The 25,300-nt window shown below is 36.1% G+C and overlaps 1 protein-coding gene and 2 long non-coding RNA genes across 3 annotated transcripts; all 3 read left to right on the top strand.

The window, feature by feature from the left end:
* Nucleotides 1-655: 655 nt before the first annotated feature.
* Nucleotides 656-3,081, top strand: LOC135152907 (uncharacterized). The gene is made up of 3 exons (XM_064094084.1): nucleotides 656-1,219; nucleotides 1,288-2,190; nucleotides 2,329-3,081. Exons 1-3 carry the CDS (start codon nucleotides 656-658, stop codon nucleotides 3,079-3,081), a joined length of 2,220 nt encoding a protein of 739 aa, XP_063950154.1.
* Nucleotides 3,082-17,258: 14,177 nt separating this feature from the next.
* LOC108198984 (uncharacterized) lies at nucleotides 17,259-19,563 on the top strand. Its single transcript, XR_010292038.1, has 3 exons — nucleotides 17,259-17,754; nucleotides 18,898-18,954; nucleotides 19,341-19,563. It is a non-coding gene; the product is annotated as an uncharacterized LOC108198984 (long non-coding RNA).
* Nucleotides 19,564-22,009: 2,446 nt separating this feature from the next.
* On the top strand, nucleotides 22,010-24,314 carry LOC135152642 (uncharacterized). The gene is made up of 3 exons (XR_010292024.1): nucleotides 22,010-22,533; nucleotides 23,677-23,733; nucleotides 24,120-24,314. It is a non-coding gene; the product is annotated as an uncharacterized LOC135152642 (long non-coding RNA).
* The last annotated feature ends 986 nt before the right edge of the window (nucleotides 24,315-25,300 follow it).

Below are 25,300 nucleotides of genomic sequence, written 5' to 3'. Positions count from 1 at the left end.
CTTGGGCAGATTAGGGAGTTAGAGCGTGTTATCCAGATGATGGATCCTGGTAGAGCTGAGCGAGAGCTGAGACAGGAGATTGTGACCGTCAGGGAGATCGCAAGGGCAAAGCTTAGTGCCGCAGCTGAAGATCAGGGTACCTACGGTGATCTAGTAGAGTGGGCTATATGGATGATGCAGGAGTTGGACAAGCTTGGAGGTCCTACTTTTCCTTGGAGTTAGACAGTGGTAGTTACAGAGTGGTGGTACCATGTACATTAGTGCGTAGTGTGTAGTATATCGTCAGCCAGTTTTGACCCTGTATAGACTAGCGGTGCTGACTAGTGTGTAGGTTGGATGTTCTGCTTTACTTTTGACAAGCGCTTGCGCTGATGTACCCCCAGCTCTTTATATATATCAGAACTTTTCTTTTCATATGTCTTTTACCTTATTGCACCTGTTTTACTTACTTTACATACTGCACTTGTTTTATTTATCTTGCCAACTGTACCTGATATAAACCTTGTTTCTTTCATCATCATCCTGTTCTGTAAAGAAGCATGTGATTTATTTAATTAATTGATTAAAAATGTTTTCAAAAGGAAATATTCTGTTTCTAAAAACGATTGTTAAAGGTTTTAGAGATTAAATAAATTGCTTGTTTCTTTACAGAGCTATGCCTCCCAGAAGACAAAACCGTGCAAACAACCGTGATGGTAACAATGATAATAACAATCCAGAACCTACAATGGCCCAGATTCTTCAGATCTTGGCCCAACAGACTGCCAACCTGACTCAGCAGCAGGAAAGGCAGGCTAATCCCCAGGTTACTTTCAAAAACTTTCAGTCTGTTAATCCCCCAGAGTTTAAGGGTTCAGCGGACCCTATTGAGGCTAGGATATGGTTGAAGGAAATTGAAAAGGCTTTTGTGTTAGTTAAAGTGAGAGATGAGCAGAAGACTGAGTTTGCTAGTTATTATTTGAAAGAGGAGGCCACCTATTGGTGGGAGTCTGTGAGAGCAATGGAAGGGACAGAGGATGTTACTTGGGATAGGTTTAAGGAGTTGTTTTTGGAGAAATACTTTCCTCAATTTCTCCAGGATCGAATGGAGTTACAGTTTTTAGAATTGAAGCAAGGGGATATGTCAGTGGCTGAGTATGAGAAAAAGTTTGCTGAGTTGGCTAGGTTTGTTCCAACCTATGTAGATACTGATAGGAAGAGAGCTAAGAGATTCCAACAGGTTTAAAGGCATGGATCAGGGGAAAGCTAGCCATATTGGAATTAGATACTTATGCGGCTGTTGTTCAGAAGGCAATGATAGCAGAAACGGAGAGCGAAATGTCTCAGAAAGAGAAAGAGGGAAAGAAGCGTAAGTCAGAGCATCACGAGGGACAGTTTCAGCAGGGAAGGTTTCAGAATTTTAACAACCCGAAGAAAGGGAAATTTCAGCAGGGGAGAAATCCCACTTTTAAGAAGCCAGATGTAGGTGGTAGTGGACAAGGTAACCGTCCAGCTATTGGAAATCAACCAAGGCCTCCACTGTCGGAGTGCCAGATATGTGGAAAGAGACACGGGGGAATCTGTAATAGATTGAATGTGGTATGCTATAAGTGTAATCAGAAGGGACACTATTCTAGGGAATGTCAGAACCCACCAGCAAAGACCCCGATGATTCGAGATCAACCAGCAAGGAACCAACCCAATAGGACTCCAGCAGCTGGGATAACATGTTTTAGGTGTGGAAAACCAGGACACATGGTGAAGGATTGCAAGGTACCAGCTCCAAGTAACCCTACACTTAGAATTATGGGATCCACTCCAGTAGTCTCAGAAGTTCCCAAAGCCAGAACCTACAACATGACTATGAAGGATGCAGTTCAGGATGCAGATGTGGTGGCAGGTACGCTTACTGTGAATTCTTTATGTGCTAAGGTTTTGATTGATTCTGGAGCTACTAGATCGTTTATTTCTGAGGATTTTGTGCCGAAGTTAAATTGTCCTATAGAATTGCTTAATGAGGTTATGAATATACAGTTGGCTAATCAGGAACGTGTCCCTGTTAGCCAAGTTTATAGGAATTGTGAAGTTGAGATCTTAGGAAGTAAGTTTTGTGCCGACTTGATACCTTTCAAGTTGGGAGAGTTTGATGTTATTTTAGGAATGGATTGGTTATCTAAGCATAACGCTCAAATAGATTGTCGTAATAAGAAGGTAATGTTAAGGGCACCGAATGAGAAGACGATAGTATTTTGAGGGCAGAAACAGGTAAAGAAGTTTTTGACTATGATTCAAACGAAGAGATTGTTGCGTCAAGGTTGTGAAGCTTATATAGCATATGTAACTGATCAGAGTCGAGAACTTGTGAAGCTTGAAGATATTCCGGTAGTAAACGAGTTCCCAGATGTATTTCCAGATGAGTTACCCGGATTACCTCCAGATAGAGAAATTGAATTTGCAATAGATTTAGCACCTGGAACCGAACCAGTATCTAAAGCCCCATATAGAATGGCACCAGTAGAAATGAAAGAATTGGCAACCCAGTTACAAGATTTGTTAGAGAAGGGAGTGATTAGACCCAGTGTATCCCCGTGGGGAGCACCAGTGTTGTTTGTGAAGAAGAAAGATGGTAGTATGAGGTTGTGTATTGATTATCGGGAACTTAATAAGTTAACCATTAAGAATAGATACCCATTACCTCGTATAGATGATTTGTTCGATCAATTGAAGGGAGCGAGATGTTTTTCGAAGATTGATTTAAGGTCGGGATACCATCAGCTAAAGATTAAACAAGAAGATATACCTAAAACAGCTTTTAGAACCCGATATGGTCACTATGAGTTCTTAGTAATGGCCTTTGGATTAACCAACGCCCCCGCAGCTTTTATGGATTTAATGAACAGAGTCTTTAAACCATATTTGGATAAATTTGTGATTGTATTCATAGATGATATTTTGATCTATTCCAAAACCACTGAGGATCATGCAACCCACTTAAGGATGGCTTTAGAGACATTGAGAAGAGAGAAGCTGTATGCTAAGTTTTCAAAGTGTGAATTCTGGTTACAAGAGGTTCAATTTCTAGGTCATATAGTCAGTAAATAAGGAATTAAAGTAGATCCCTCCAAGATTGAGGCAATTATGAATTGGGAAAGGCCAAGGACACCAACAGAAGTCAGAAGTTTCTTGGGTTTAGCAGGTTATTATAGAAGATTTGTTCAAGATTTCTCAAGGATTGCTGTACCAATGACGAGGCTTATGCGGAAAGAAGAAAAGTTCGTGTGGACTGAAAAGTGTGAAGAAAGTTTCCAAGAATTAAAGAAAAGGTTAGTATCAGCCCCAGTGTTATCACTTCCAGATGAGCAAGGGAATTTTGTAATTTATAGTGATGCTTCTCATAAGGGATTCGGTTGTGTGTTGATGCAACATGACAAAGTCATTGCTTATGCATCCAGACAACTCAAACCCCATGAGCAGAAGTATCCTGCACATGATTTAGAACTAGCAGCCATAGTATTTGCATTGAAGATTTGGAGACATTATTTATATGGAGAAAAGTGTGAAATCTACACTGATCATAAGAGTCTGAAGTATATCTTTACACAGAAGGAGCTCAATATGAGACAGAGAAGATGGTTAGAATTGATAAAGGATTATGATTGCACCATCAATTATCACCCTGGAAAGGCCAATGTAGTGGCAGATGCTTTGAGCAGGAAAGAAAGACTGAATGTGTTGACGTTACCTAAGGAAATATATAGAGAATTCGAAAAGCTGGAAATAGAAATTAGAGTGAGTGAACCCTCAGAAGCTGGATTATATGCAATGATTTTTCAACCAGAGTTACTAGAAAAGATAAAGAAATGTCAAGAGACCGTAATGGAACAGGATGTTAATAATTTGGTTGGGGAAGAACTTTGTACCCAGAAAGATGAGCAAGGTATTCTAAGATTTTCTTCTAGAATATGGATTCCACCAGTACAGGAGCTGAAAGATGAAGTGTTAAGTGAAGCACATAGTTCCGCTTATTCAATTCACCCCGGGAGCACTAAGATGTATAGGGATTTGAAGGAGAATTATTGGTGGCCAGATAGGAAGAGAGAGATTGCAGAGTGGGTAAATAGATGTTATACGTGTCAAAGAGTGAAGGCAGAACACCAGCGACCGAGTGGATTGTTACAACCCCTAGAAATTCCAGAATGGAAATGGGAGCATATTGCGATGGATTTTATAGTTGGATTACCTAGAACGAGGGCAAATCACGATGCCATATGGGTTATTGTAGATAGACTAACCAAGTCAGCTCATTTCCTTCCCATTAACGAAAGATTCTCATTAGACAAGTTAGTCCATATGTATCTGAAGGAGATCGTCGTTCGCCACGGAGTTCCAGTCTCCATTGTATCCGATCGAGATCCACGATTCAACTCAAGATTCTGGAAGAGCTTTCAGGAATGCTTGGGCACCAGATTGAATATGAGCATTGCTTATCATCCACAAACGGATGGCCAGAGTGAAAGGACTATTCAAACAATCGAGGAAATGCTACGCGTCTGTGCTATTGATTTCAAAGGCAATTGGGACGAACATCTACCGTTAGTGGAATTCTCATACAACAACAGTTATCATGCAAGTATCGGAATGCCTCCTTATGAAGCTCTTTATGGACGTAAATGTCGCTCACCCGTGTGTTGGGATGAAGTAGGAGAACGCAAACTACTTGGGCCAGAACTAGTTCAGCAGACGAAGGAAGTTATTGAAACCATTCAAAGAAGACTGATTGCAGCACAGAATCGTCAGAGAAAGTACGCGGATCAAGCCAGGAAGGATATGGAATTTGAAGAAGGAGAACCTGTATTACTGAAGATTTCGCCATGGAAAGGACTATTCCGATTTGGCAAGAAAGGTAAACTAAGTCCCAGATACGTCGGACCATTCGAGATCTTGAGGCGCGTTGGTAAAGTGGCTTATGAGTTAGCGTTACCCCCACATATGGAGCATATTCATAACGTCTTTCATGTGTCAATGCTTAAGAAGTATCATCCAGATTCTAGACATGTGATAGAGTACGAGCCAGTAGAGCTTCAGGCAGATTTGTCCTATGTTGAGACTCCAATAGAGATTCTAGATAGGAAAGAGAAAGTGTTAAGAAATAAAGTGGTAAAAATAGTGAGAGTATTATGGAGAAACCCAAAAGTTGAAGAATCAACTTGGGAGTTAGAAAGTGATATGTGTGAGAAATATCCTCACTTATTTTCTTAGCAGATTCTGAGGACAGAATCCTTTTAAGGGGGGAAGGATGTAATATCCGGGATTTCGGCATGTATTTATTTATGTCAGTATGTGAATATTTTGTGAATTTTATGTGAATTAATTGTGAATTATATGTTAAGTGACTTGCTGTATGATCGTTTATGTGTGTTATGACTTGTGAGTTGATAATTTTTATATGATCATATCAAAATATGGAGAATTTTGGCACTTACCTGATAAATTATGGATTATTATATGATTTGATATTTGATTTAAGGATTTAATTAAGTATATTATAAAATATTATTATTAATTGATTTTAAAACCCGTTTACTCGATAATTAAACCCCGGGGGGCTTCCGGGAAAGTTTCGCTGATTTATTATTCGAGATATTCTGAACAACTTTCGTGTTTTAACTTTTCCCATCCGGTGTACGGATTTACGTGAAAGATTTCGGAACGATTTTATGAATATTTTATTATTATTTTACTGTATCGATAAACGTGTACGCCGGATATTTTTAACCCCAAATCATTTTGGCTACAGCATTATATTTTCGTACTTCGTGCCAGACAAAGCTCGGAGCCCCATAAGTTTCTCGTAATGTGTGTATTTGATAATTATCTTTAAAGTCGGTCCCGAACGAATCAGTTTTATTAATACTTAATGATTAAGAAGTGTATTTTATATCCGGTATGATCGAAATGGGGGCCAGTTATTCGTAATTATAAATAGGATAATTACTATTTTATTTTTCATAATTATCATTTCAATACACGGGAATCGAGAGAAACCGGGTTATCGTTCTTCGCGTTCTTGGAGTTTAATCGAAGATTTGAAGACGTTATCGGACTCAGAATCGAGCGTGCAAGCAGTCAAATCGAAGATATCGAAGCGTAGAATCCATATCAAGTTTCAAAAACAGCTCTAGATTAACAGGTTAGAAGTAATTAGGGTTTTTAATTTCGAATTAATTAGGGTTAAATTAGGGCTTTTTGATTTTGATGTGTTTTATGTGATTTTATGCTTCCATGTTGTAGATAATCTTCTCCTGATCATTTTGGTATATCATATGCGTGATTTGGAGTTCAATAACATGTTCAAAATTGAGTTTAATTGTTCGAATTAGAAATTAGGGTTTATAGCCGTTTGAATGTTTTCAATTGAAAATTAGGGCTTTTTAATCTAGGAGGTAGAAGTGAAATTGGATGATACCATCATGTTTGTTGTGATCTCAGGAACGTGTACATACCTTCAAATCTTATCTGAGGTTCGTGAATCGAACGAATCGATTCAAAGAAATTGATGCCGGTCAATGAAATTGATGCCTGGAACATGTTTGTAATGGTCTAGAGTTCAGTTCTGGAGAGTATGGTGGCCTGTGGCTGCCTGAAAAATCGTCCTCCGACGATTGGAGGCGGTGGCCGACGGCTTTTTGCCGTTTGGTCACCAAACTTTTGGAAACGATGCAATTAACGTACTGAAGTTTCTGAGTTTACAGTTTGACCCCTCCTGAAGTTTTGAAAACTTGCAAATCAAACCCTGGAGTTTCAGATTTCTAAAATCAATTTTATTTAATTATTTTAATTTCGAAAATCATTTATTTATTTTCAAAAATAGTTTTTAATTATTTCTTATTCAAAAATAAATCTAAATTAATTTATTAATTAATTTTAATTAGTAATTAATTATTATAATTAGTCAATTAATTTAAATATTAATTGATTAATTGTTTTAATTATTTATTAATTGATTTTAATTGATTTATTAATTAGATTTAATTGTTTTAATTGTTTTAAAAATCCAGAAAAATAGTTTCAAGTTTTAGAAAATTATTCTAAAATATGTTGAAGGTTCGTTAATTGATTTCAAATGATTTCGAACCTTATTTCGAGTATTCGGACTTGTTTATTCAGTTATAAATTGGTTCTTTTACCCGTTTTTATTCCGAAAAATGTTTAAAAATTCATAACAAATACCAGAAAAATCATTTTAACCCCAAACCTTTTCTGAAAAGCTATTTTATTAATTCACTTATGTGTTATATGCTATATGTTACTTGATTGTGATGTGAAATGCTTATGTGAACATATTATGACTGTTTTAATCGTATCTTTTGAACCATAAGTCGGATTTAAGTGAAACGAAGGGTAGATAGAAGCTTGTTTCGATTATGAAACAAATAGGATGACATGAGAATGAATATTGATAGATGAATATTATGATTATCGAAGAAGGACAGGCTTAGAAAAGGAAAGCAGGTAGTGTTGGAGTGATTCTGTTTAGTGAAAGCTATAGAGAGAAGTAAAGCTTCTGAATAAGGCAAGTGCTCTATTCTCAACTTATACTTTTGTAAACTCCTTGAGTTACTCTTCTGCATATAGTGTCATTGTTCTGGATAGATTTGAAAGTACTTCTGTTGATATATTGTGCTATTGATCCTGATTATTGATAAACCTTATTCAATCCTTTCAACACCTGAATTGCAAGCTGAACCTTGATTTTGATTCAATTAAACTTATACCCATTTCTTTGAGACTGGACAACACAAATCATTTGCTCTGATACTCTTCCATTCTTGAATGACCACACAGTACAAGCCTATATGCTACAATACTTCACCAAATTATACAATGTCTTACCAAATACCTATATTACTCTTTTGAAGAATGTTCACACATATACACCCTAACACTTGAAATTCCTACAAGTTAAACATATTTGAAACCTCAAGCTATTCTCACTGACATTGTTTTCTATACAAAACCTCAGATTAGCTTCACTGTATACTTGATCTTCCTTTCAGCCCCAAGACATTCTTCAAACATATTGTGAGGATACTTGAACCCACTTCTGAATTGTCCTTTGATCCTGATATGTATTGCACCACTAATTATCAGGATTCTGAATTGTCGATTATGATTCTGTTTTGGTAATATTACTTCTGTTCCAATGGTATTGATTCTGATTTGTTAAGATATTGTTGATTTCATTATATTGTTAAAGAATTGGATGGTTTTATAAATGTGGACCAGATTCGTGGTCAGACCAGATTCGTGGTCATTAGGCCAATGTGTGCCTTGGATCCAGTGATAGAGCTTGGTATGTACCTGGCTCGGGGTTAGTGCGTGACTGATCAGCAGCCTAACCTTGGTTTTTAAATAAAAATATGAATATCCAATTCTAATCATTGTTTTAAAACGGGAAGTTGATACCTTGATTCATTCTTATTGATAAATGTTAAACTTCAGTTTACTGTGTATATTACTTGCTGAGCTGTAAGCTCACTCTTGCGATGCCTTATGTTCTTTTCCAGTGAAGAAAGAGACTACTGTTAGCGAGGACCCACAGGCTAGCCATCAAGCTAAGGTATCAGGATGAGTGTTGGGAAGCCTTGCTAGGAGTTGCTGATATTATGAACTTTTGAGTATCTTTTGTGTGTAAGCACTGCGTTTTATGTTTGTAAGTTGTAAGATATGGATTGGGATTCGACGTATTGTAATATAACTTAAGTTGTGGCTTGTTTCATACTATAACCTGGAGCGATCCGTGGATGTTTAGGGTCAATGCATATATTATTATGGTTTACAGGTTTATATTGTTATGTGTGACCCCCAAGTCTATGACCCGGATTTGGAGGGTGTCACATATAAGGTAGACAGAAGTAATTTATTCAAACTCTCAAGACATAGACAGGAGACATACTCTGATGAAGAAATGTAATTTTAACTACCCCTTTTCTTCTCTTTTTTTTTTCAGGACGCTTCTCAGTGTAAGTGAGGCACGACCTTTAAATATAATATTGCATTAGTATTGCTCCAGTAATCAGAGATTGTGACTGGTCACCATAGATCATAACATCTAAGCACTTGCTTCATACCAGCAAATGTTTGGGTCTTTCCAGTCACTGTCACACGGACATCTAAGATCTCAAAGGAGTACCATGCTTATTTTGAGGGGTGTGTTATAAGGCATCAGAGTTTATAATCACTGTCTAATTTTTAATGAGAGAAAATGCAAATTAATCAATCTCACTTATAATTAAGATATGTGAAGTAATAGAGTCTCAATGATATCAACATGCATCTAATGTAAAACAGTAGCACAAAATTGAGATCAAGATTAAAGAGCTCAATGAGATTTATGATTACTAATTTTAAATCATGCTTCATAGTATCTTCACAGGTTATTTGTCTCAAAGAAATAAAATGAGATCATTTATCAAGATTCAGAGTTTACAAACATCAGAGAATATCGTCAGAGAATGACAATCAGAGTATAACAAACAGAGTATATCATCAGAGAATGTCATCAGAGTTTAACAATCAGAGTATATCATCAGAGAATGTCATCAGAATTTAACAATCAGAGTATATCATGGCAAATTTGTGAGCAATACATATGGTAATTTGACAATTTAAACTTGAAAGATCTGACCATTATGTTTACTCAGTTCCTGATATCATTCCTAGCTCATTCACCAGCCTAGTAAAGGTTGTTTCACATAGTGGTTTGGTGAATATGTCTGCTAGCTGCTGTTCAGTGGGAACAAAGTGAAGTTCAATGGTTCCTTCCAGCACATGCTCCCTTATAAAATGATATCTTATACTGATGTGCTTTGTCAGAGAATGTTGAACTGGGTTTCCTGTCATAGCAATAGCACTTTGGTTATCACAATAAATAGGAATTTTAGAAAAGGATAACCCATAGTCCAACAATTGATTCTTCATCCAAAGAATTTGAGCACAGCAGCTGCCTGCAGCTATATACTCTGACTCTGCTGTTGATGTTGATATTGACTTTTGCTTCTTGCTGTACCAAGAAACAAGTCTTCCACCCAGAAATTGACAACTCCCACTTGTGCTTTTCCTGTCAATTTTGCAACCTGCAAAATCTACATCAGAGTATCCAATTAGACTAAAATCTGATTCTCTAGGATACCATAATCCCAATGATGTGGTTCCCTTGAGATATCTGAATATCCTCTTTACTGCAATCAGATGAGGCTCTCTTGGATCTGCCTGAAATCTTGCACATAGACATGTGGCATACATTATGTCTGGTCTACTTGCAGTCAAATAAAGCAAAGATCCAATCATTCCTCTATAGTTTGTGATATCCACTGATGCACCAGTATCTTTGTCTAGCTTGGTTGCTGTTGCCATAGGAGTAGTTGCAGCTGAACTGTCTTGCATACCAAATTTCTTCAAGAGATTTCTGGTATACTTGGCTTGACTGATAAAAATCCCATCTTCAGTCTGTTTAACTTGTAAACCCAGAAAATAACTGAGTTCCCCCATCATGCTCATTTGGTACCTAGACTGCATGAGCTTGGCAAATCTTTGACAGAGTTTAGCATTAGTGGAACCAAAAATGATATCATCAACATAGATTTGAACTAAAAGCAGATCATAACCATGATTCAAATAAAACAAGGTTTTGTCTATGGTACCTCTAGTGAATCCACTTTCAATAAGAAATTAAGCTAGAGTTTCATACCATGCCCTTGGAGCCTGCTTTAGTCCATAGAGAGCTTTGTCCAGTCTGTAGACATAGTCTGAATGCTTTGGATCCACAAATCCTGGAGGTTGTTCAACATATACCTCTTCATCCAGTTTCCCATTAAGAAAAGCACTCTTGACATCCATCTAGAATACCTTGAATTTCTTGTGCGCATCATAGGCCAGAAAGATTCTAATTGCCTCCAATCTTGCAACTGGAGCAAATGTCTCATCATAATCAATACCTTCCTGTTGTGAATACCCTTTTGCCACAAGTCTTGCTTTATTCCTTGTAATGACACCTTCACTATCAGTTTTGTTTCTGAAAACCCATTTTGTACCAACTATGGATCTATCTTTAGGTCTTGGTACTAGGGTCCAGACTTTATTTCTCTCAAACTCATTTAGCTCTTCTTGCATTGCTTGAATCCAGTCAGCATCTTGAAGAGCTTCCTCCACCTTTTTAGTTCTGTTTGTGACAGAAAGCAATGATGTAAACACTCATTTGCTGTAGCTGTCCTTGTTTGCACACCTGCTTCTGGATTTCCAATTATCAAATCAGGTGTATGAGATTTTGTCCACTTCCTAGCATGTGGAAGTTGGCTACTTTCATCATTGGATCCTCCCCCTTGATCCATGCTCTCTTGATTCTGTTGATCTTTCTCTGTAGCTCCCCCTGAATTTGTGCTATCAGAGTTTGAATCAGTATTCTCTGATGAGTTTGAGTTAGCATTCTCTGATGAGTTTGAGTCTTAGGTAGAGTCTGAAACATTCTGATGCTCCCCCTCAACATATGCTTCATCATCATGAACTTGTAAATTTTCACCAGAGTTTGTTGTATTTTGCTCACAGTCAGAGTTTGACTGTTCATCAGAGTTTGTCGCATCAGAGAATATTTCTTCATTTTCAAAATGCAGTTCTTCATGATCATCCATATCTGCTAAACCCATAATTCTCTTGTCATCAAATGACACATGTATGGATTCCATGATCACCTTGGTTCTTAGATTATAGACTCTGAAGGCCTTTGTTGTCAGAGGATAACCTACAAAAATGCCTTCATCAGCTTTTAAATCAAACTTGGTAAGCTGTTCTGGATGAGTCTTCAATACAAAGCATTTGCACCCAAATACATGAAAGTATTTCAGATTTGGCTTCTTTTTCTTCACCATCTCATATGGGGTCTTGCCATGCTTATTAATCAGTGTTGCATTTTGAGTGAAACAAGCTGTTTGTTATTTTACACCAACTATAAGAAAGATTGTAGAAGGGGGGGGTTGAATACAATCTTTTACAAATTTAAAAGATTCAAGAATAATACACTAAGAACACAGTAAACAGAAAAACACCAAGTATTAAAAATACGGGTGGATTGAATGATCCACCCGTGAGATTTTATATAGAAGAATCTGTGGATTGTTTACAATTCGCACAGCTGCTGGTTCATCACTCAAAACAAGTTCTAACTCTCAGATTTTTCTCTCAAGTAATTTGAACAAGTTCAACTGATGCTACTAACTTGGTTATATACTCCAAGTTTTACAAAGCTTTTAGCTAGATTACAAAATGCACTCTAATCTAAAAACAATGCTGCACAACTTTGTCTTATGCATGCTTTCTGAGATGTCTTCATCTTTGACCATCATCTTGATTTGATCCAGATTGCACTGCATGAGATAAGTATGTTTCTGCTTCTTCTTTATTTTCCTAATTAGGCTTCCATGTCTATTTTAGTGTAATTCGATCCATGTGATTTGTCAGACTTAAGCTCTAGTCACTTTCAACTGCTCTTTGCTTCATCAGTTGAAAGTTCTGGTTGCTTTCAACTGCTCTTGACTTTATCAGTTGAATGCCCGGCTCATCAGTTGAATGAATTACAAACTCCATCAGTTGAATGCTGTTCCAGTCTCATCAGTTGAATTCCTCAACATCATCCGTTGAACACTTTGTCTTCAGTTGAATGCTTGATTTTCATCAGTTGAAACATCATCCAGTCTTCATCAGTTGAATAGTTACATCTCATCAGTTGAATATCCTTCACTTAGATAAAATTACATGGCATTGGATATTTACAATTAGCCATCCTATTCTACCCATCCGTTGATAATTCCCAAAGACAAGAAATGTAACAATTACAACTGAAATTTGATAAAGATTCTAAGTAAGACATGTTACAAAATGTTTATGTTATCATCAAAAAATTATTGATTCCTAACAATCTCCCCCAATTTATGACTGGAGAAGATGCAGACATAAATTCTACACTTGATGATAACAAAACATTAATAAAATAAAATGCAGAATTTAAATACAAGAGTTAGAAAAGTTTACAGATGATTATGCTCCTCTAGACTGAGCAGTTACTTGTTCCTAGAAGATCTTCTTCTTCTGGACTTAAGTTTTTCTTCAAGAATATTGATCTGTTTCTGAAAGATCCTGTAGAACCATTCTTCATCACTGTCTTGTCTGTTGAGCTTGGATTGGAGAGTCTTCAGAGTATTCAAGCTAGCAACCTTGAGTTGATCTTTAGGTCTGAAAAATCTCCTAACACCTTGATTGTCCCTAAATTCCATGACTGGAGTAGGTTCATGATGAATTTTCTTTCCAGTGTAGGGAATTTTCAGCCTTCTTTGTAGACTAGCATCTGAGTTCCATTCCTTCCTGCTCTCAAGGATTCTCTTTAGTACCATTTGCTTTGCAGGTGGTGTAAATCCTCCAGTCCTCTTCATAGATCCATATATTTTTGTTAGAGAACTGAATCCCTCAGAATTCAGAACTCTGTGAAGAGGCCAGATGACATCACCCTTGTTTTTGTAAGAGAATACCAATCTTTCAGGTAATTTTGAAGTTGCTTCTATTCCTCTTACTTCTTGAAGATCATCCAGCTCCAGCTCCAACTCAGAAATTTCTTCAATGTTAGCAATAATGAGATAGTCATCAGGGTTTTCAGGTTCTTTTGGAGGTTTAGGAGGGTTAGCCATCCTCTTAGCCACAGACTTGACTTTCTTCTTTGGCTTGGAAGATTCTTGAACAAGAAAAGCTGGAATTGGGATATCTTCCAAGTCAATTGGCTCCTCCTTTGGCATTATTGGCTCATCATGGAAGTTGACATCTGGATGTACTACTGTGGTGTCCTTGATTGGATAGGAAGGCTTTGAGATAGGCTTTTCTGGCACTTCTTCTCTTCTCTTGGCTGCCTCAGGCATCTTAGTTTTAGATTTGACTCTCTTTTTCTTTGGAGAAGATTCAAGAGGCAATCTTTTCTCATTTAGAAGCTCAGCTGCCAACTCCTCTTCCAGCTCAATAGCATACCTTTCATCAACCTCTATTTGATTCAAAGAGAGTTGGCTAGAAGAAAATGCCAGACTCTCCACACCCTCTCCTTTTGCCAGCTCACTAGGCTGCCTCTCCACTCCATAGCTCACTCCACTCAGTCCTAGAAGTGTTTGTGCTACCATGTGATCAACTTCTGTAGAAAGAGGTAAAGTAATTGAAGTAGCAGCAGCTGTCAACTGATGAGGGACATCAGTTGAAACATTAGTAGAGGAGGCATTCAACTGATGAGAGCTGTTAAGCAGATCAGTTGAAGGACAAACACTGTTCAACTGATGAGGGAGATCAGTTGAAGAAAATGAAGAAATAGGTTTAGAAGCTGTGATAGTTGAGTCTGTGGTGATTGATTTTAAAGGAAAATCCACAGAACACACTGTCACAGAAGAAGGAAATGGAAGAGAAAGATCCAACAAATCATCAAAATGATGATGATCAATCTCAGATGGGGGCTTCTCCATGAAATCCAAAGATGGAGAATTTACAAGTGTGGTGTGAATTAATTCCACATCCGCAGAAGAGGTTGGGGATTGTGTTTGAGGAGTAGAAATGGTAAGATCACAAATATGAGTGATTTGTTGAGATGAAGAAGGGGGCTGTGACTCCACATTTATTGGAGTCACATCAATCTGACTTTGAGAGGTAAGAGGCATAAAATCCAGAATGGATGCCTGTGTGTGTGCAGAGTGCTTAAGTTTGTCACTTCTCAGCTTCTTTCTCCCATAGGCTTTTATTGGTGAAGAAGTGGTGTCCCTCCCCCTTTTTAACTGTGTCCCTGGTTGAGGACTATTTTCAATAGCAACATCCTTTTGGGAGGATGCTACTAGGGATGTGTTTAATTCCATATTAACATCTACAGTCTTTTGGGAGACTGCAGAGTGGCCAGGCTGGTCAACACACATCTCTCCATCCTTATTCTTAGGGCTTCTTTTATGTTCACCCTTTCCCTCCCCCTCACATCCTCCAATCACACTCCCCTCAGTTTTGTGTTTCTTGGATTTTACAACAGATGCTTTTTGGGAGGCATCTGAGGTTGGTTTAGAAGACTTGGTTTTAGAAGGTTTTGCCACTTGTGTGGACTGTTGATGGGCCTCTTCAACAGCCCTGATGGCAGAAAGCAAAGAAGTTGAGGGTTGAGAGAGAGTAGTAGGAAAGCCATGTACCTCCTTTTGCTTTCCAGCTTCCATTATTGGCAGATACACCACCTCCAAGGAGGGGTATAAATTCATCCTAAAGAGGTCTTTAAAGACTCTCTTTTCCTGCACAAAACTGGGAAGCTTGGCTTCCTTGTTAGTAATAACTAGCTTTTTGTTGAGATGATTAGCTAGCATTATGAGAAATCTGACATAATAAATATTTCTAGGTCTACCAGTTTTATCACCTAGTTTCTCCCCAATTTCTTGGATCATCAAACCACCAAAGTTGAAATATTCATTAGTCAGGTACATGTAAAGCATTTGTAAAATCTGGGAAGTAAGAGCATTGAAATTACTAATTTTACCAGAAAATGCCTTAATAAAAGCATCACATAAGTAACTCCATTCTCTCCTAAGACCCCTTCTTTCTATTTTACCTAAGGCATCAGTTGGCAAAACATAATTCATGGCATAAAGTAAATTAACCAACTGAACATCACTAGGCAAAGATAAAACAGTATCTTCAGGAATCTTAAAGCATGCTTTCATAACATCAGCATTGACAGAATGAATTTCATTATTAACAGAGAAGGTTAGAGTTTCATGCTCACTATTAAACTCTTCAGAGGTCCACATCTCCTCCACTATTTCATGGTAGATGGTAGGAGCTTCAAGCATAGCATAAGAGAGCTGGCTTGACTTGATGAACTCCATCATCTTGTGATACTCCTTCTCCTCCACAGCCTTGGTATCCACAAATGAAGCGAAGTTGTTCTTATCATAAATAAACCCACTTGGTGCAGTATACTTCTTCATTGGTGCCATTGCAGTTACAGAGAAAGCTTGAAGAAAAATTAGAGCTTGCTTTTGCACAGAGAGAGAAGAGAGCTTTAAGAATTCGAAAGAGTGAGATGAAAAGAGATGAAAATAAATTAAAACACTTAAATACTTTCTCAGAAAATTGCTGTGATTGGTTGAGAAATTACCGTTGAGAAGAAATTACTCTTATTTATCTCTACAAAAATTACACACACGATCGTGTGTATAAAGTAGGAGAGAGACAAAAGAAATTTCAACGGCTCAGATCTGATAATACTTTCAACGGATGGAATAAGCGCCTCTTTAAACTTCCTATTCAACTGATGAAGATCAGTTGAAAGCGTCTTCAACTGATGTCATCAGTTGAATGAAAAACAAAACAAGAGGATATTGTTTCAAACATCAGTTGAAACAATTTCACTAGTTCATCAGTTGAAATATTATAGACTTTATCCAGAATTATAACTAATTCAATTTTGATAAATCAAAATTAATCAAATTCTGGCTGCCATATTACAGAAAAATTCACTCTAAATTAGGAGAAATTTAACATACCTAATTTACTTACCAACCTTGTGAATGTGGATTCATCAAGGGGCTTTGTGAAAATATCTGCAATCTGTTCTTCACTTGGAACAAAATGCATTTCAACAGTACCAGCCATCACATGTTCTCTTATGAAGTGGTATTTGATGTCAATGTGCTTGGTTCTTGAGTGTTGTACTGGATTTTCAGTTATAGCAATAGCACTGGTGTTGTCACAAAATATTGGGATTTTTGAGAGATTTAATCCATAATCAAGTAATTGATTTCTCATCCACAATAATTGTGCACAACAGCTTCCAGCTGCAATGTACTCAGCCTCAGCTGTAGAGGTTGATACAGAATTTTGCTTTTTGCTAAACCAAGAAATCAATCTGTCACCAAGAAATTGACAGGTGCCTGTTGTACTTTTTCTATCAATTTTGCATCCTGCAAAATCAGCATCTGAATATCCAATTAGATCAAATCCAGAGTCTTTAGGGTACCAAATACCAAGATTTTGTAACATCCGTGAAATTTACAAGTATAATAATAATAATAATAATAATAATAATAATAATACACTTATTTAATTTAATTATTTTATGTGTAAAAAGACTATTTTATTAGTCTCGGATTTAAATTTATGATGCGAGAAGTATTAGTTAAAATATTATAGTTTCGAGAATGCTAGTAAAAACGTGAGTTATATCGTGTGAGCCAGTTGTTTAAATATCAATATGTGCGTTAACCTGAGAACTGCGTTTATACGAAATATATGGTAGATGCGAATAACTGCTACGTTTTAGCCGGGATGATTATTTTTGTTTTCATTATTTTATTCGGGGTTTGATTATAAAATATTAAAATAATGAGTGATTTATTTATTTAATTATTTTATATAATAATTAATTATATTTTTCGCGTTTATTACGAGAAAAATAGGAATCGAGCGGAGCATAGCATGACGGAACTTGAAGCCAAACTACAAGACTTGGGGCCCAATTTTTAAGACTTGGTGCCCAAGTGTAATTCGTGGTGGCCAAGTAAAAATTTGATTAAGCAATAAACTAAAGAGGTCATTAAGAGTTAATTAATAATAATAATTTAATGGTAATTAGGATTATTGGAGCAGTATATAAACCAAGATCTTGGGTTGTGAAAAGTTTTGTTTTAGCGAAGGAATAAACTACGGAAGGGAAAGAAGCTCACCTAGGTAATTTCTTTAATTGCTCTCTTTAATTTACCAAATTAAATTGTCTTTAAATTCTAGCATATTCAATTGCTTTACAGAAAGATATCAGCTTAAAGTAGTATAAAATAGTGTAAAACAATTCTCTTTTCCTTCACCAAACATTTAAAGAAGCTGTGAGTTATATTTTTAGTTAGGGTTTTATGTACACATATATATATATGGATACAAATTGATGCTTTTATTAAATTGATGAACTGAATTTGTTGGTTTGGGTGATGTGAAATGGTGGGTTTTGGGATTTGAGTTTTATCGGCAGGAAGGAGGGAGGCGGAACGTCGTCCGGCGGCTCTCGTCGGCGACCGCCGCAAGGAGGAGAGAAAGAGAGAGATAAAGAGAGGGAAAGAAAGGAGAGGAAGAAAGAGAGAGAGGGAGAGGGAGGGAGAGAGATCGAACTGGAGAAGAGAAGGAGGCGTGCCGCCGGATACTTTTCCGGCCGGCGAAGGTGAGGAAGATGTGGTAGTTTAGTAATTAAATAAAAATGGTTTCTGATGAATAATCCGCTGGGCACTAATTTAGTGTCGGATTTTAAAATAAAATTCATATTTGGATTCTTTGTGAAAAAATAGATGGAATGGACTCTTGAATCACATGATTTGGATGAAAAATGAAGGAGAAATGAGTGGTCAAAGTTTGGCCATGGGTGTTGACTTCGGGGAGAGAGAAATTAGATAGGTATGTTGGAGAAGATGATGACGTGGCATCTTCTGATTGGTTAGAATATTGAAAATTAGTGTTTAATTAATTTAAGGGACTAAATGATGGAATTAGTAAAAGTGTAAAACATGAAAGTTTAAGTAAATGATATTTCCGATTTAATCGTGAAGCCTAATTTTGGGTTCGAGTGATATTAAATAAATTTATATTTTGTTGATTTAATAAATAACAAGTTAAATTGGTGGATTTAATTAATAACTGAAGAAAAGGGATAATTTAGGAAAAATATAATTTTAGGATAAAAACGCGAGTCAGTAAGGAATATTTTACTTAAATCGATAATAAGAGAAGAATAAATGAGAAACGATCTAAATGAGGAATTATAAGTAGATTTTACGAGATCGTCATTTTAAGATACGATTCTAAATTTATTATTTTGTGACATAGAAGATTGATTATCTGGAAGACGACCCTGATTATTCAACTTAAACTGGAACATGGTGCACTGTAAGTATATACTGTACCCTTCACTGTGATATTTTATGATGTTTCGGTGAACATTTTATTGATGACGTTCTGATGAGAAATGAGTATTCTTACATTTGTTCTGTGTGTGATGCTTCCTTTGTGAAGTAAAGTATGATACTTCCTTCGGGAAGAAAAGCTAAACCAATTGTTTAGCTGGCCGGGATCCCCAACAGTAGAATGTGTGAACTTGTGAACGTGTTTGAATACTCATACTCATACTCATCTTGATGTGTGAAACTGTTTTGATGACTTTGATGAAATATTGATTTGGTTCACCAAGTTTTGTGAATGAAACTCAGTTGAAATGTACGTATATGCTTACTGAGCTTTATAAGCTCATCCCTTTTTATGTACTAACCTTACAGGGAAGAATTTTGGAGAAGGACATTCAAGCAAGGGTAAAAGTGTGATGAATCGAAGTGCTAGACTTGGTTGGATTTGCGGGTAGAACTTGAGTAGAAATATTATGTAATCGAAAGAAATATTTGTGAACTTTTAGAAGAGTGATGTAAGACTCTGATGTAAGATAAAATATGCCTTTAAGTTATATTAAGTTTGAGATTATGAAGACATAGTTTCTGTGTGTTCAGTAGAATGGCACCCCGGGTCGGGTTGCTGAGGTCATCCCGGGCCGGGGGTGTCACAGGTGGTATCAGAGCTATAGGTTCGATAATCGGCAAAGATAGGATTAAGACTTTAAACTAGTGTGATTTTAAGTTAGAAAAGAGGTCTATGGGATATATGAATCTTAGTTGTGAAGGTGTGGTATAAAATAAGTGTTTGGTACTTACGATAGTTGGAACCCTTGGAGAAAAAGGGACTGTAAATCCCGTTGAGACCAAGATATGGATAAAAGAAATAAAGAAGATTTTTGAAATATTTGGTGTAGAAGATAACAAGAAAATTATCTTTGATGCTTATATGCTTAATGGATAGGGTAATTATTGGTGGGAAGCCAAGCAAGTCCTAGAAGAGTCTAGTGTGATATCATGCACTACGTTTAAAAAATTATTAGTGGAAAAGTATTTTCCTAAATACCTAGAGAATTAAATAGAGTTCAAATTTCTAGAGCTTAAGCAAGAGAATAAGTTGGGAATGGAGTCAATACCCTTAGAAGAAGCGATGAATATAGAAATAGCTGACTAGGAAATAATTACAGTAGATAAGTTTCTCCAAGTTGGGAGATAACGGTTCAAAAGCAAATTTTTGAGATAAATCTTATTATTTTAATATTTCTTTAATCTATTTGGGATGAACAACCCTAATTATAGGGGACACAAGGTATACCTGTCTGTGTGATAGGAGTTGGATGGGACGCCATCACTTGTGTGTGTTGTGATTACAAGAAGGTTAACAACCTTTAGTAGTGTCTTAATTTGGACACGCAACACTTAGTTCATTTGATCATTTTGGTCTCCCAATCATCCTTTTATTTCAAATGATAGCTATTTTGAAAACTTATTGACCGGTGATTACCATTGTGAAAGACTTCTATATATCCAAGAAAGTTTTAAAATTATTATTTCCTTTGAGTACTTTTCAAAATGCTCAGATTTCAAATCCTTTGATTTTGTTCTTTTCAAAAATATAGTTTGTTTGAGAAATTGTTTAGAGAAGATGTTGTATGGTGATGTCAGATCCAGACTCCCGGATTTGAAGGATGTCACATAGCTTATCGAGAATTAAATAAGATGCCCTTTACCTAGGGTTGATGATTTGTTTGACCAATTGAAGGAAGCATCTTACTTTTCTAAGATGGACTTGAGATCTGGATACCATTAATTAAGGATCAAACCTGAAAATATACCTAAGACGGCTTTTAGGACCCGTTGTAGATCTTATGAATAAAGTATTTAAGAAATACTTGGATAAGTTCATTATTATTTTTATCAATGATATTTTGATTTATTCTAAGACGAACGAAGAGCAAGTTGAGCATCCTAGCATAACCTTAGACATTTTGAGAAAAGAAAAGTTATATACAAAGTTTCGAAATGTGAGTTTTGGTTATAGCAAGTGCAGTTTCAAGGGTACATAGTTTCCAAGGGTGGAACGGTAGTAGGCCTTGTAAAGATTGAGGCTGTAGGACCCAACAGAAGTGAAAAGTATTCTTGGATTAGCAGGAGATTATAGAAAATTCCTAAAAGATACCATCGACCAAGTTGACTAGGAAAGGTAAGAAGTTGGAATAGAAGCCTGAGTGCGAAGAAAGTTTTCAAAAAAAAAAAAAAAAAAATGACTAGTAATGGCCCCTGTGCGGACCGTACCTGGCGAGACGGGAACTTTTGTGATTTATAGTGATTCATCTCACAAGGGACTAGGATGTGTTCTTATGTAATATGGAAAAGTGATAGTATATGATTTAGATAATTTAAGGATTTCAAGTTGAGATATCCTACCCATGATCTAGAATGAACTACTATAGTATCTACTTTAAAGATTTGGCGACCTTATTTGTATGGTGAGAAGTGTGAGATATTTACATATCATATGAGTTTAAAATACTTATTTACTCAAAAAGAGTTAAATATGAGACAAATGAGATGGTTAGAATTGATGAATGACTATAACTGTACAATTAGGTATCACACAGGGAAATCAAATTTAGTTGCTGAGGCATTAAGTAGAAAAGAAAGAATTAATGTTATGTCTTTATCAAAGGAATTTAAAGGAAATGGAAAAGCTAGGATTAGAGATTAGGAATTCTGAGCATAAGGAGGGAAGGATTTATGATATGTTAGTGCAACCAGAGTTAATAGAAAGAAGCTACGTGAGAATTAGAATATATAATGAGAAAAAGCTACCCAGAATTGTTCAGCACCAATCGGGATTCCGAGGACGGAATCCTTTAAGGAGGGAAGAATGTAACATCCGTGAAATTTACAAGTATAATAATAATAATAATAATAATAATAATAATAATACACTTATTTAATTTAATTATTTTATGTGTAAAAAGACTATTTTATTAGTCTCGGATTTAAATTTATGATGCGAGAAGTATTAGTTAAAATATTATAGTTTCGAGAATGCTAGTAAAAACGTGAGTTATATCGTGTGAGCCAGTTGTTTAAATATCAATATGTGCGTTAACCTGAGAACTGCGTTTATACGAAATATATGGTAGATGCGAATAACTGCTACGTTTTAGCCGGGATGATTATTTTTGTTTTCATTATTTTATTCGGGGTTTGATTATAAAATATTAAAATAATGAGTGATTTATTTATTTAATTATTTTATATAATAATTAATTATATTTTTCGCGTTTATTACGAGAAAAATAGGAATCGAGCGGAGCATAGCATGACGGAACTTGAAGCCAAACTACAAGACTTGGGGCCCAATTTTTAAGACTTGGTGCCCAAGTGTAATTCGTGGTGGCCAAGTAAAAATTTGATTAAGCAATAAACTAAAGAGGTCATTAAGAGTTAATTAATAATAATAATTTAATGGTAATTAGGATTATTGGAGCAGTATATAAACCAAGATCTTGGGTTGTGAAAAGTTTTGTTTTAGCGAAGGAATAAACTACGGAAGGGAAAGAAGCTCACCTAGGTAATTTCTTTAATTGCTCTCTTTAATTTACCAAATTAAATTGTCTTTAAATTCTAGCATATTCAATTGCTTTACAGAAAGATATCAGCTTAAAGTAGTATAAAATAGTGTAAAACAATTCTCTTTTCCTTCACCAAACATTTAAAGAAGCTGTGAGTTATATTTTTAGTTAGGGTTTTATGTACACATATATATATATGGATACAAATTGATGCTTTTATTAAATTGATGAACTGAATTTGTTGGTTTGGGTGATGTGAAATGGTGGGTTTTGGGATTTGAGTTTTATCGGCAGGAAGGAGGGAGGCGGAACGTCATCCGGCGGCTCTCGTCGGCGACCGCCGCAAGGAGGAGAGAAAGAGAGAGATAAAGAGAGGGAAAGAAAGGAGAGGAAGAAAGAGAGAGAGGGAGAGGGAGGGAGAGAGATCGAACTGGAGAAGAGAAGGAGGCGTGCCGCCGGATACTTTTCCGGCCGGCGAAGGTGAGGAAGATGTGGTAGTTTAGTAATTAAATAAAAATGGTTTCTGATGAATAATCCGCTGGGCACTAATTTAGTGTCGGATTTTAAAATAAAATTCATATTTGGATTCTTTGTGAAAAAATAGATGGAATGGACTCTTGAATCACATGATTTGGATGAAAAATGAAGGAGAAATGAGTGGTCAAAGTTTGGCCATGGGTGTTGACTTCGGGGAGAGAGAAATTAGATAGGTATGTTGGAGAAGATGATGACGTGGCATCTTCTGATTGGTTAGAATATTGAAAATTAGTGTTTAATTAATTTAAGGGACTAAATGATGGAATTAGTAAAAGTGTAAAACATGAAAGTTTAAGTAAATGATATTTCCGATTTAATCGTGAAGCCTAATTTTGGGTTCGAGTGATATTAAATAAATTTATATTTTGTTGATTTAATAAATAACAAGTTAAATTGGTGGATTTAATTAATAACTGAAGAAAAGGGATAATTTAGGAAAAATATAATTTTAGGATAAAAACGCGAGTCAGTAAGGAATATTTTACTTAAATCGATAATAAGAGAAGAATAAATGAGAAACGATCTAAATGAGGAATTATAAGTAGATTTTACGAGATCGTCATTTTAAGATACGATTCTAAATTTATTATTTTGTGACATAGAAGATTGATTATCTGGAAGACGACCCTGATTATTCAACTTAAACTGGAACATGGTGCACTGTAAGTATATACTGTACCCTTCACTGTGATATTTTATGATGTTTCGGTGAACATTTTATTGATGACGTTCTGATGAGAAATGAGTATTCTTACATTTGTTCTGTGTGTGATGCTTCCTTTGTGAAGTAAAGTATGATACTTCCTTCGGGAAGAAAAGCTAAACCAATTGTTTAGCTGGCCGGGATCCCCAACAGTAGAATGTGTGAACTTGTGAACGTGTTTGAATACTCATACTCATACTCATCTTGATGTGTGAAACTGTTTTGATGACTTTGATGAAATATTGATTTGGTTCACCAAGTTTTGTGAATGAAACTCAATTGAAATGTACGTATATGCTTACTGAGCTTTATAAGCTCATCCCTTTTTATGTACTAACCTTACAGGGAAGAATTTTGGAGAAGGACATTCAAGCAAGGGTAAAAGTGTGATGAATCGAAGTGCTAGACTTGGTTGGATTTGCGGGTAGAACTTGAGTAGAAATATTATGTAATCGAAAGAAATATTTGTGAACTTTTAGAAGAGTGATGTAAGACTCTGATGTAAGATAAAATATGCCTTTAAGTTATATTAAGTTTGAGATTATGAAGACATAGTTTCTGTGTGTTCAGTAGAATGGCACCCCGGGTCGGGTTGCTGAGGTCATCCCGGGCCGGGGGTGTCACAGATTTGGTGTTCCCTTAAGATATCTGAATATTCTTTTTATAGCAATAAGATGTGATTCTTTAGGATCAGATTGAAATCTAGCACAGAGGCATGTAGAAAACATAATATCTGGTCTACTAGCTGTCAAATATAAAAGAGAACCAACCATGCCTCTATAATTAGAGATGTCCACAGATTTCTCATTAGGACTTAACTCTAATTTGGTGGCTGTTGGCATGGGAGTCTTAGCTTCTTTGCAATCCAATAAATCAAACTTTTTAAGTAGATCATAGATGTACTTAGTTTGATTTATGAATATACCTTCCTTTACTTGTTTAACTTGTAAACCAAGAAAGTAGGTGAGCTCTCCCATCATGCTCATTTCATACTGACTTTTCATTAGATTAGCAAACTTCTTGCAAAGTTTCTCATCTGTAGAACCAAAAATTATATCATCTACATAAATTTGAACCAGAATAAAGGCACCATTTACATTTCTGTAAAATAGTGTTTTATCCACAGTTCCTCTGGAAAAATGATTATCTAACAAGAATTGAGACAGAGTGTCATACCATGCCCTTGGTGCTTGCTTTAGTCCATGGAGTGCTTTTAATAAAAAGTAAACATACTCTGGAAATTCTGGATCTTCAAAACCAGGAGGCTGACTGACATATACCTCCTCTTCCAGTTCACCATTTAGAAAAGCACTCTTGACATCCATTTGATAAACTTTAAAATTTGCATGAGCATCATAGGCCAGGAAGATTCTTATTGCTTCTAGTCTTGCAACTGGTGCAAAGGTCTCATCAAAATCAATTCCTTCAGATTGAGAGTATCCTTTAGCAACAAGCCTTGCCTTGTTCCTGGTGACAACTCCATTTTCATCCACCTTGTTTCTGAATACCCACCTTGTTCCTACAAT

The sequence above is a fragment of the Daucus carota genome, chromosome 5 (genome assembly GCF_001625215.2).
Source record: "Daucus carota subsp. sativus chromosome 5, DH1 v3.0, whole genome shotgun sequence".
Classification (NCBI taxonomy): Eukaryota; Viridiplantae; Streptophyta; class Magnoliopsida; order Apiales; family Apiaceae; genus Daucus; species Daucus carota.
Note: the sequence above shows the minus strand (reverse complement) of the source record. Positions and strands in the feature narration are given on the sequence as shown.